The sequence below is a fragment of the Dreissena polymorpha genome, chromosome 11 (assembly GCF_020536995.1).
Source record: "Dreissena polymorpha isolate Duluth1 chromosome 11, UMN_Dpol_1.0, whole genome shotgun sequence".
Lineage (NCBI taxonomy): Eukaryota > Metazoa > Mollusca > Bivalvia > Myida > Dreissenidae > Dreissena > Dreissena polymorpha.
The window spans coordinates 39,440,864-39,454,396 of record NC_068365.1 but is presented as its reverse complement, the minus strand read 5'-3'; the positions used below and the strand labels follow the sequence as shown (position 1 = coordinate 39,454,396).

Sequence of the window (13,533 nt, the reverse complement as noted above, 5' to 3'; positions counted from 1 at the left end):
TTGATTTCACTCGGGAAATTTTTTTATTCGGATGTTCATAGATCTCAGTCACAAATGAGAAATGACCTTACAATATACAAATTACCATCCTTTGAGAAACGCGCATTGGTTTTGTTACATACCAGATGCAGTAACTTGACCAACGAATCCATGAGTGTTAAGATAAAAAAAAAATATTTCTCATCAATATAACAAAATAATTTCGGTTTCGAGAGTTGAAGAGTTTTATTAGACTGACCAATATTGAGTCCTAAATGCGTTTTTTTTCGAAGGTTTTGTTTTTAACTATTAGGCCTCGTGTCCAAGTTTTTGACCATACAAATTAACAATCTGAACAAGGGTTATCAAAATTTAGTAAGCATTGTGGCTGCATAGGTGAGAACAGGCTAAAAGTTGACAACGCAACCCGCTAAAAGACGGTAACTGGTACAAGACAAAGTGAGCAATTTGGCTGTTTAAGTGGTAATGAGCTTACAGTTCTATCTATTAAAATTAATAATCTGACCTCATTTCACCAAGATTGAGTACCAAATATGGCTTTACGAAAGTTTTCTTTTGAAATGCGGCCTGATGCACATGTTTATGACCCTACAAAATAACAACCTGACCAAGTTTCATCAATATCGAGTCAAAAATGTGGCTGCCTCATTGTTTATGAGCATAAAGTGGACACCGACACCGCTAGAAGACAGAAACCAGACGAAGACTTGATGGCGATATGCTACATTGAGCACTTCACCAAACAATACCTGCCGCATTGGTATTCTAACTAAGCGAAATAAGTTCAAATATGAAGAATAAACACGTAAATGTTTTATGTTTGCATCACATGGTGTTGAATGATGGCGAATGAACATTATGGTACTGGTATATTTTAATATTTCAGTTTCAACGATAACGACTGCCGCCAACTATCCAACTTTGGAAACATCAACATATACAAACGGTAAATATTTATTTGATTATTTCGGTATGGACACAAATCATTTTGTGAAAACTCATCCCGGTTACCTTATAAAACAATATGTCAAAAATCGAAATTTGCCGCAATATTGCCAAGATTAACAATCTGACAACGTTTCACCAAAATTGAGTCCTAACTGGGGATTGTGTTTTGTTTTTACCTAATGGCCTTACGACCATGTTTTAACCCTACACCATTATTAAAATCTGGCTAAATTTCATCAAGATTGAGCAAGAACTGAGTCTGCTTAAGTGGTTGTGTGCTGGAACTTTGCATCGACAGTGCTAGAAGACGGACAACAGACATTTATCTAATTAAAATTGCTCACATTGAACATAACAACAGACAACACCTGTCGCGTGGTCATATACTTTTATTATGCTTAATTATTTCAAATATGAGCATAAACACATTTTATTTATTAAGTAAAAGCGTTTTGTATGGCTGCACGTGGTGCTGAATGATGAAGAATATACATGACGACACTGTTATATATATATATATTGATATTTCAGTTTCCGCGACAACAACTACCGCCGACCTCTACCAAACAACGGAAACGTCAACTTACACGGATGGTCAATACTTATCTCATTGTTTCAGTATTAAACACTTTTATAGATACATCATTTCACACTTTTCACAGAAACTCACCAATCATAGCTTTTAGTATCTTAAGCATGCGTGGCTACTTGTACTTCAACTTCCTTGATGAATTAGACTTAAACAAGTGAAACATTTACAATGTCGAAAATGTGTTTGTCTGAAACTTCTTATATTTAATGCTTCAGAAAGTGTAGCTCCAATAACCGAAGCATAATTTCCATCTTTATAGACTTAATTAAAGGAACATTATTTGGGACCATGAAATAGCAGAAAAGTATTGATTATAATAATACTTATTATAATAAATACCTGTTCGCAATATATTTTTAAATTATATTCCATTGAGAAGACGTGTTTACCATTGTCATATTTGTGAGTCAATATACATATTTCAAATCACATTCATCCATATACATGGCGTTGAGAATGTAAAAGGCTAATATCAATGCATATTATGGATGCTTCCCGATGATGCGCTTTTTCTATTACATTAATCATTTAGTAATAGAATAAAGACATTGAGGCAATTACCCTTTCAAAGTTCAGAAGTCAATGTTGCAAGTTTTTAAATTTTGATCATAAGTGTTTTTGATTTCACTTGGGAACATTTTTTATTCGGATGTTCATAGATCTCAGTCACAAATGCGAAATGACCTCACAATATACAAATTACCATCCTTTGAGAAACGCGAATTGGTTTTGTTACATACCAGATGCAGTAACTTTACCAACGAATCCATGAGTGTGAAGATAAATTTTTTTAAATAAGTCTCATCAATATAACAAAATAATTTTGGTTTCTAGAGTTGAAGATTTGTATTAGACTGACCAAGATTGAGTCCTAAATGCGTTTTTTTCGAAGGTTTTGTTTTTAACTATTAGGCCTCGTGTCCAAGTTTTTTGTTACCATACAAATTAACAATCTGAACAAGGGTTATCAAAATTTAGTAAGCATTGTGGCTGCATAGGTGAGAATAGGCTAAAAGTTGACAACGCAACCCGCTAAAAGACGGTTACTGGTACAAGACAGAGTGAGCAATTTGGCTGTTTAAGTGGCAATGAGCTTACAGTTGACGATGACACCGAACAAAGACGGACACATGAAAGAAGACTTGATGACAATAGCTCACATTGAACATTTTGGGATAAAACACTTGTTGCGTAACCATATACGTAAATTAATCGTTATAAATACAAATATGCATAAGAAAATGATTTTATTTATAAATAAATACCGTTTTATAATGCAGCAAATGTGGTTCTATGATGAAGATACATATGACGACACTGTAATAGTTAAATGTTTCAGCATCCACGACATCCGCTGACAGTTATCCAACAAGAGAAACACAACCATCCACGAATTGTAAGTATGTATTGGATTGTTTCATGTTCACTTATCAAAAGATCATTTTGCAGAATATTACCGAGCCTGGACATGAACTCAACGCAGCACAGCTTTGAGTGTGTTACATATGAGTGGCTATGTAGGTCTTTACGTCGATGATGCATTTTACTAAAAGAATGAAACAGTGCCATTTTAAAACATTTTGGGACGGAACTGTAAATACATTACGCAAAAGAACGAGAAACTTGAACAACCGAAGCACTTGAGTATTTTATTTACTTCAATTATAATTTTCCGTGTTAATATCTTAAAACAATAAACAATTGTTTGCACATTGAAATCGCAGAAAACTTGAGAAAAGTGTTACTTGTGTGTGTTGTAATCTATCATTACTAATGAATATCTTGCTACGCTATATAATGGTTAAGCATAATCCATTCATAATCAACAGACATATTCAACACTGAAACTGAAGGATGCTCCACGATGATGTGTTTTATCAATAAGATTGTTAATTGGAATCTTGGGAACAACACATTGAGCCAATAACTCTTTGATAGAATAAATTCCTATTCTGTATATACGTTTTCAAATTTGGATCATACGTGTACGGGTTCTCACTCGGATACACATTATTATTCGAATGTTAATAACTCTTTCGACAACCGCTGATGCGGACAGATATCACAAAATGCAAAAGGCAATCCTTAAGGGAAAAGCGCATGTTTTTTTATACATACCATGTGCAGTAACTTTACCAATGAATCCATGATTAAACATAATTAAGATTTCATCATTACATCTTTGTCCACATTTTAGATTTTATTTTGTGACCTTGTTTTTTGACCCAAATTGTCCCTTATTTGGTCCTTTTCTAGATAGTGTCAAGTTGAACATTCTGACCAAGTTTTATGAATATTGACAGACAAACGAGATTTCTTGAATAGTAACATTATTTAACCAGTTTATCAAGTGTTTGACCTCTAAGATCCAAACTCGAATAGGGACTTTATATTGTAAAGATAAACATTTTGAATTTGAATAAGTATCCTCAACATTAAATGATAAATATTGATTTAGGAGGAGAATTTTTAAGGAGCTTTCTTTAAAAATTTTAACCGGTTTCTTTTTAAATCAATAGGCCAGAAATATAAATTTGCTTTAATATTCATTATACAAGTTCGCCTAATTTCACCCAAATGAAGTTCTAAATTAGGCTTTGCGAAAGTTAAGTTTTTATATTCGCTCTGGTTACCACGTTTGCGATCCGATATGATAAACAATCTGACCAAGTTTCATCTAACTTGAGCAAGATTATTGGCTACTTAAATGGTAATGAGCTTATAATTGACAACGCACACCACTAGAAGACGTACACCGGACATAGACTTGATGATATTGAGCACATCGGCAGATAAATCCTGTCGCTTAGTCATTAATTTATGTTAATCGCAATAGGTTGAAATATGCAGCATACAGCGTTTTTATTAATAAATTAAGATATTTTTATAGTGTATCAAATGTTGTTGACTGATGAAGCATGTATATGACGACACTGTTTTATTTTTAAGCATCCATTACAACAACCGTATTCTTTCCAACAACGGAAACATCAACATATACAAAAGGTAAATATTTATTTGATAGTTTCAATGTTTACACTAATAGATACATTATTTTGCAGAAGAACAGCACTCCAGGTCATGTACTCAACAAAGCGCAGCTTAAATTGACTTTTGTACATATATTTTGTTATGAAGATCGTTACTTTAAGGATTAATATAACTTAAAGCCGTGAAATGAAATAGTGTCAAAAATATCAGGACTATGCATACAAATTATAGATCCACTGAATATTAAAGTGCCGCGTCTTGCGAAAATGAGCCTTGATTATATGCGGCTAGCAACGTTTAAGATCAGTCTGCTTATTCACGCAATCTGGTCAGAAGGTACCCAGTGCGCCAATGAGACCAAAACCTTGTTTGACTTTATAGCGGACAAGTCTGGTCAGAAATTGCCCAGTGCGCTTATGAGACCAAAACCTTGTGTGACTTTATAGCGGACAAGACTGGTCAGAAGGTACCCAGTGCGCTAATGAGACCAAAACCTTGTGTGACTTTATAGCGGACAAAACTGGTCAGAAGGTACCCAGTGCGCTTATGAGACCAAAACCTTGTGTGACTTTATAGCGGACAAGACTGGTCAGAAGGTACCCAGTGCGCTAATGAGACCAAAACCTTGTGTGACTTTATAGCGGACAAAACTGGTCAGAAGGTACCCAGTGCGCTAATGAGACCAAAACCTTGTGTGACTTTATAGCGGACAAGACTGGTCAGAAGTTACCCCGTGCGCTTATGAGACCAAACCTTGTGTGACTTTATAGCGGACAAGACTGGTCAGAAGGTACCCAGTGCGCTAATGAGACCAAAACCTTGTGTGACTTTATAGCGGACAAAACTGGTCAGAAGGTACCCAGTGCGCTAATGAGACCAAAACCTTGTGTGACTTTATAGCGGACAAGACTGGTCAGAAGCTACCCAATGCGCTAATGAGACCAAAACCTTGTGTCATGACGTTTGATGACCTGATATAAGGAATTATTGAAGTGTTCAAGTGTGTTGTCTACAACATATACGACGACAACATATGACATATTAGCCATATTTGTCTCATTGGGAATATTGATATTAATTAATACAGAAAATGCATAGCTGTCTACATTCTTAACGTTTATGTTCCATCGTTTACATTAAAAAGTGTTTTATTTAGTAATCGTCAAACCACCGTGAAACAGACCAATGGTGTTTTTGTTGCATAATAATGACCTTCATATGTAACATATTACATAGTGTCATGTTATGAAAAACATAACGTTAACCAGAAATGTCTTTTAACAAATTCGTTGAATTGATATCGACCGCCAAATAAATTTTGTTTATTAATGGGTGTAGAACTAAACGAAAAGGTATAAGTGAAGGGCTGTGTCTGAAAATTAAAAATAATTACATCAGGACATTTTGAGAATCCATTTTATTATGGTAGAATCCTTACCAACTAAGGTATATGTAATCAAAATGTGTGATTTTGACCTTTGTCTGTGACTTTGAACATGACCCTAGCAACCTGGATCTTATATTTGACACTCAGCTAGATAATGGAGAACAATTGTGGACAATTATTACAGAATCCCTTGATACATAGTAAATGAATGACTAAATAATGAATAATTCATCAAATGTGTGACCTTTGCCCTAAATGTGTGACCTTGACCTAAGCCCCTATGATTATGGGTGTTGAATGTGAAGCACCCCCAGATTATTGAGAACAACTATGGCAAGTTTCATGGCTCTGGCTCATGTGTTAACGGAGAAAAAGCTCTAAGCTTATATTAAAAAGCTTTTTTTTTCCAAGATACAAAGGGCGATAACTCCTTTATTAACAGATGATGTACAATGCCATTTGGCGTGCATCATCCTCTTATCCATATATATACTCATAGCAAGTTTCAATGAAATCCGCCAAAGCACTTCCAAAGACATGGCTCCGGACACAAAAGTGAGCATTTTTTCAAGATACAAAGGGCCATAACTCCGTAATTAACAGGTTGTGTACAATGCCATTTGGCGTGCATCATCCTCTTATCCATATATATATATTCATACCAAGTTTTAAAGAAATAAGGCCAGAGCACTTCAAAGATATGGCCCCGGACCAAAAAGTGCCGAACGGACGGACGGACGGACGGACAACGCAAAAACAATATCCCTTCGCCTTTGGCTGGGGATAATAAGATTATCGGCTTTGAAATTTATATTGTACTTGTTTTGTAAATATTCTGCGGACAAAGATGTATGAACCAAGGTTTTACTTGGTGGGGCATGTATACGTCTGTGGAACATGTGCATATACGATTTCAAACCAATATATTAAATACTAGAAATAGCGTTTGTTACTATCATACTCTTCATGATTTAATGATTCGTCTATTTGGCGCAATTCAGTTATTGAATTAGATAAAACTGGAAGGTTAATTTCTAATAATATATGTTCGCTGCATAACGAAATCGTATACCGACCCATATTTTCAACCCCGAAAACTTACAAGAGGCAGTATTTTGAAAACGTAATTGATTAATAAATTTACAGTCAAGTTTAATAAATGGCAGGAAGTAAAGGGAAATTATTTTAAATCGGGCGACACTTTAATATACCGAGTTAGCTAAAACTATACTTCATTAGATCGTTTGGAAAGTATAATATGTATGTTCCATCCAAAAAAAGATAGTCCGATCATTTGATATTTCGAGGGACATGATAGAATTAGATAAATTTACTCCGTTGTAATGTCAAGTTCTTGGATCTAAATTTATAACGATGTATAAATAAATGAATAACATTACTGTCGCTGTGAAATTGTTACCTGTTAAACAATACAAAAATGTTAGGTTCAATAAAATTATGCAATTTAAGCGACTATGATGCATGAGCTATAGCACTTTTTTTCTGCTCTTCAGAACTAAGAGACATTTTTAATAATCATATGACGTAAAATGTATGACGCTACAGTACACGAAATATAATGACGTTCAACAAAGTCCTCGCATTTATTCAATACATCGTGCAAGACCTTTAAATAAAGATCATTTCATAAGTGGTGACATAAAAACACTACCCTTGTAAATATGTTTTATCTTACCACTCATGAACTTATAATACGATCATCAATAAAATCAACATGTTTATCCTCTATATGTGATGCTTTATAATTTTCATAATAATTTATTAAAACTTTCAATACAAATATATGGCGCACATATAACACCCTGATTGTGGCTTAATCATATTCATATATTGTGTTCACAGCGAAAGAGTGTCCCGGTGACACAGACAAAATGGGCACCGTCTGGATTCCTGAAAGAATAGGCTTCAGTAAAAAAACTCGAGTGCCGAGAACGGTACAACGGAACAAACGGTAAATTTTCGATACAAGAATTATGAAAAACCTTACGTTTTCTCAGTTTTCAGTGCGGGAACCGAATTTTGAAGGCCTTTGCAAACAGTTTGGATCCAGATGAGACGCCACAGAACGTGGCGTCTCATCAGGATCCAAACTGTTTGCTATTCTGATAGTATTCTTTGAAAGAAATCAAAGAAAATGCTAATTTTAGAAATTCAGCAGACGACATTTTAGCAGAAGACAAATTTCCCAGCATGCAAAGGGTTAATTGCTATTTTGCTGCATCATTTGAAAATTCCGTTTTCTGTTTTAATTTTCAAAATATGAATAAAATGTATTGTGTTCATAAAGCATTAATGTTCATTCCATTACTTATCAATTATAAAGACTTCAAACAAAATTGATGTGCTCTCCTATCCGTATATTTTAATCGCTATTTTTTTCAAACATGATTGGCGTTGAATTTAAAAACTCAATGAAAAAAGCATCGCCTTTCAACTTCCAATTTTCTATTATATAAAAAACTTCAAAGTGGAGGGCAAAATGTTAATATTTCACATTATAAAAAATCGGGATTTTTATTTGTGTTCGTTTTCAATTTTTAACTTGTTCCATGATGATCGCTGGTCTCAAAATAGACAACTATAATAACGCTAGAAAATACTCGTAAAGAATGTAAAAAGGGAACCTTGATATAAATTTCTTCTTAATGTGTGGTAGTACTAATAACTTTAAGTTGACAATTTTATAACTTTATTTAAAAAAAAAACGCTGGCTCAAAGCGTTTCGAGTCGGAAGCATATAATGATTGATACGATGCATGAGTATAATGTTAACAGTTATCACATCTGGTGTCTTATCAGGAAATATCACACGTTACTGTGACATGAACGGCGTTTACCGGGACCCGGTTTACAATTGCACGCGTGACTCAATCCAGAAAATATACGACGAGGTAAGCTCGGTTTTAATTTACAAGGTGTTTGAATGTTTCAACAAATCTTAGTATTAAAAGAAACGGATACAGGGTTTATATGCAGTCCCTATAAGGCCTTATATGAGTTCCTTCAAAAATCGATACATTTTATTTCGAAAGTATGTTATGCAAGTTGATGCAGCCAAATACGTATAAGTAAAACTACCGTTTGTTGGGTTTTAAAAAAAAACGTGTGCAATCATTTGTATTAAAGTTAATATTTTTCACAAATACGTTTACTAGATGCAATAACCATTTGTATCAATATTTGATTAGTATTGAATTTGAAAAAAAGTTGATAATGTATTTTGTATCAATAGGCTTAATTAAAAAAAATATTCGCATGTATTTCTTTATGACTTTAGGGATGCATACACATGTATTCAATACTTGAATTTTTCTGACGCACATGTGTGTGTATGTTCGTTGTATTGACTTTATCTTTTTTACGATGAAAACAGTGTGAGAATGTCGTTAATAAACTTCCATGTTGTGTGATAACATTTCATAATTTATTCGACCCGCCAAACTTTTCTTAGCATTTCTTGGATTGATCTTACAACTCGTATCTGACCATAAACATCCGTACAACACTAAAAATTCCATAACGGCCATTGTATATTTAGGTTATGGGTACAGATCAGGTAAATTATTCGGAGATACTTAGCAAACTAGCCAACGTAACCAAGAAAAATACTGAACAGCTGATGTTCGGAGATGTCGTAACAGTACGGTCGATTCTCCAGAAAGCCGCATATGAGCAGGGTCAGAATAACATAGAGCCGGAACGATACACCCATGTGGAGGTTAACAATATGGATCGTATTTTATGTCCCTGTGACGGATTTTATTTTATTTTAAAGTTGGTGTATTTACTTAACACATGCTATTTAAAAGTTCCAAATTTAAAAAAAAATCATGTAAGTGTACATGCACATGGACGTATAATTATACGATATTTATATGCAATACTTGTTGAAGATGAAGTTGAAGTAATCATTCAACAGTCTCAAAACGAAACACACTATTAACATGTCAGCTTTATCATTCCGTTTACATGTGAAATGCGGCATAATCATTTGACTGGATCAGTGTGACATAATGTAATTTTGTTAAATCATCGTGTCATCTGTGACTAAGGACGTTGCATGACATTTCTTGCAGTCGTTCTTAGAAGTGGCAAACACACTTGTTGACGAGAAAATTGACTCAACATGGAAAGTTTTAGTCAATCAGGTAATATAAAGGATTTTTATACTGATAATGCGAAAGAATGTTAACTATAGGGTCCGCATATCAATAAACAAACGGTACTATCAAATATGCAACTGGTTACTTGTTTACCTTTGTTAAATACCTTAGTTTTAACATACACACATGTATTAAATACAACGGTCACAGAAGTACACTTTACTTTATGTACCTGATTGATATTCTAATATCATGCATTGTGTGTACAGTTAACACGAAATACGTCATATCTTATCACATCTTGTCATGTATCATGTATAGTTCCATAGTATTCATGTTAGAAAACTTGCGTTGTAGACAGGAACTGGTGCCGATTCAATTGTTTACTTCGTGGATAGGTTTGTGTTCAACATGGTGAAACAATCGAAAGGAACATTTCACAATCATACCTTCACTAAATCGAACTTGTGTAAGTATTAAATTGTCAAGGAAACATTAATAACACATTTCTCAATTGAGCATTATCATTTATGTTGACTTTTGATATTTTGTAATTATTTTCAACTAACTGTATATTTTTGATGATTGTTTCATTTTAATTATTGTTTCTGTAATTAAGCTTTTTGTAAGCATGTGTTTTTAAGGAAAAAAACATAACCTTGACTGACTTTATAGACAAATATCTAATATTTCTATAATTACAGTTGTAGCAATATCAAAAACATCTGACTGTTCAAATGTAAATTTCCCAAGAGACACATTTATCGAATACAGAAAGGACAACGGGAACGATTCATGGGCTATAGATCGTTCAGGCAATATACGTGTCCCATGCATTGAAGGTACGTGAAGCACATTCGTTAGATATTTAGAATTCGTATATATGTACTTTAAAACATTATCATTGACAGGTTTGGTTGTTAGCGCTGTGTATTTAGTTGTACTCTAACTAGCATCCGTTGTTTATTTTCTTGTGATAACTTTATTGTTTTTAAAGTTTAAGTTTAACTTTGAATGTTATTAACATTATTACTGCGATTCTGCTTCAGATCAGGTCTACAGCGGAGTTGTTTATCGCAATATTTCAAGTATCGTTTCTTTGAACTCCGCCAGTGATAGGTATGAACGATGCTTGAATCGCACATGACACACAGCTTACATTATTTTAATACATGTAACGCATGGTTACACTTTGCAATTCTTTTAATACTTTATTGCCAAAATATGAACATAGTAAATGTATTTACTATTACTTAACTGCTATTTTGTCTTCAAACATTTCTATATACTTCATATTTAAAGTTTTACTGATGTAACGCTGACTCATGTGTATAGGATTATAAATGCATTTTAGTCTGTATTCATCAACTGTTAAGACAAACAGTTGTTACGTGTATGAATAATGCAACTTGATACTGATTGTACAACACAATGACGATGACGTTGTAATTGACTTAAAATAGAACGTAATGTAATGAGTATCTAGTGGAATTATATTGATGATCTTCTGGTGTGTAAGCTAAGTCACTGAAATAAAATCATTATTCATAATGAACCTCATTCCTATTATTTTTAATGACTGAGTCATAATATTCTTTAATTTTAGGAAATGGGAAAAGACTGTGAACGCGCCAGTGATTTCGTTCGCCTATTTACCAAATATAACTGATGTTACACCAGTTAAAATATCATTCCAAATATATAATGTAAGTATAACTATTACTAGTATACCTCTTTCTCCTACTAAAACGGCGTTTGCATTTCTGAAATACACACATAAGACATAGTCATATTGTATTTGCAGTATGTTTATATCTGTGTCTTTTTGTCTTTTTTCAGCAAAGCTTGTCAGACCCTGTTTGTGCTTATCTTCAATTCAATGAAAGGTTCCTAATTATTGTATTGTAATTATGATTTATCCAAGGCATCAACATGGCTTATGTTTTATGTTCACTTAATTACTATCGTTAAATCAAACGGAAGTTCGTGAAATCACATCGTCATTCAACGTCATATGTTGTTGAACAATTACAATTATAATCGTTTTACTTTATCCTTTTTTGTGTATGCATTATTATTCAACATCATAATTTTTAAATAAAAACAATATTTTGGTGTATTTTTTACAACAGCGGTGGTCCTAATATCTGGTCTACCGAAGGCTGCTCGCTGACCTCCTTTGACAGGAACACTGGCATTGTGACATGCACGTGTAGCCACCTGACTAACTTCGCCGTGCTGATGAGTCCAGCGGTAATGAAAACTGAGAAACAGATTTACATTAACCGTTATACGTATATTAATAGCAAAAGCATATTTGCACAATCGTCCATAAATAACATAATGTGAAACGACATATTGATTGAACTTCTCCTAAAAAGGATGCTCACTTTACACTAAATTCTATGTTTATAGCTGAGTAGTTTTTTCTAATGATGCACACCTTTCTTAGGGATTGAAGTAGATATATGAACAAGTGTTATCATTGATATATCATACAAGTGTTAATATCGTAATGAGAGTTGAGAAACTGTTATAGTACATATACATTGCACTGATGACAGTGTTGTTGAACAAGAGTGATAATATGTCGAAACATATACAAAGAGTGATACAAAAATACTGAATTAAGAAATAATGACTTCAAGAAAACTTTTCCAGTCAACAGTGTAGGTATTGCAATTGTGTTTATATTCATTTGGTCATGATGTTGTGTCTGTGGTTTCAATACTTTGTTATACATATTGCACAGCATATTTCTTTAGAAATATTTTACAGCAATACATTGTGCATTCTTCTACAGGCACACGCTCACAGCACTGCTTTGGGGATGTTCTCTATCATAGGATGTTCTATTTCAATAGTCGGCCTTGCTCTTACCATCATCGTACATCTTGTGTTCTGGAGGTAAAATGATGTTGCTTTTTTTTCTGTGTAGTGTTTTGTATAATGTTTAGTTGTTCATATGTCAATGAATCTTGTTTTAAAACGTTTCATGTCTATTTTAGAACGCTCTCGTCAGACCGGACTGTTGTGCTTATGAATGTATGCCCTATATTCTTAATGGGCTATATTGTGTTTCTGACCGGAATCGAGAAAACATCAAATTCGGTAAATTGATTTGTACATGAAATAAAACCTTGTTGACATAACAAATATTACCATAGTTTGCATATATGCGTTTATTAGAAAACATTAAATGTAGCTACAATTTTGAAATACTAATCATTCGCATTTTGACATATGAACTGATAATTTTGTTTAACAAGTTGGTTATAAAGTCTTACAAGAGGTTTTACATAATATTGGTTACTATTGTCTTACAGACTGTATGCACAGTCATCGCTGTCGTTCTGCACTACACGTTCCTCGTCGTGTTTTTTCTGATGTTGACCGAGGGAGTCATGATCACCTACCTGGTGCTTAGCCCGTTCCGAAAACGGCGCATTGTTGTGCCGTTAATCATGGCTGCATACGGTACAATGTTGAAT

At 33.7% G+C, this 13,533-nt stretch overlaps 1 protein-coding gene and 1 long non-coding RNA gene across 2 annotated transcripts in view; both read left to right on the top strand.

Moving 5' to 3' along the window:
* Positions 1–8,830, top strand: part of LOC127849774 (putative uncharacterized protein DDB_G0282499) — a 465,276-nt gene extending 456,446 nt beyond the window's left edge. Inside the window, exons 15-20 of the mRNA XM_052382526.1 lie at positions 887–946; positions 1,480–1,542; positions 2,880–2,936; positions 4,490–4,546; positions 7,782–7,890; positions 8,739–8,830. Of these exons, the coding sequence (XP_052238486.1) occupies positions 887–946; positions 1,480–1,542; positions 2,880–2,898 (142 nt within the window). The 3' untranslated portion in view covers positions 2,899–2,936; positions 4,490–4,546; positions 7,782–7,890; positions 8,739–8,830. The remainder of the gene's footprint in view (positions 1–886; positions 947–1,479; positions 1,543–2,879; positions 2,937–4,489; positions 4,547–7,781; positions 7,891–8,738) is intronic.
* Positions 8,831–10,010: 1,180 nt separating this feature from the next.
* On the top strand, positions 10,011–11,162 carry LOC127850420 (uncharacterized). Its single transcript, XR_008035281.1, has 4 exons — positions 10,011–10,087; positions 10,400–10,511; positions 10,747–10,884; positions 11,092–11,162. It is a non-coding gene; the product is annotated as an uncharacterized LOC127850420 (long non-coding RNA).
* Positions 11,163–13,533: the final 2,371 nt, after the last annotated feature.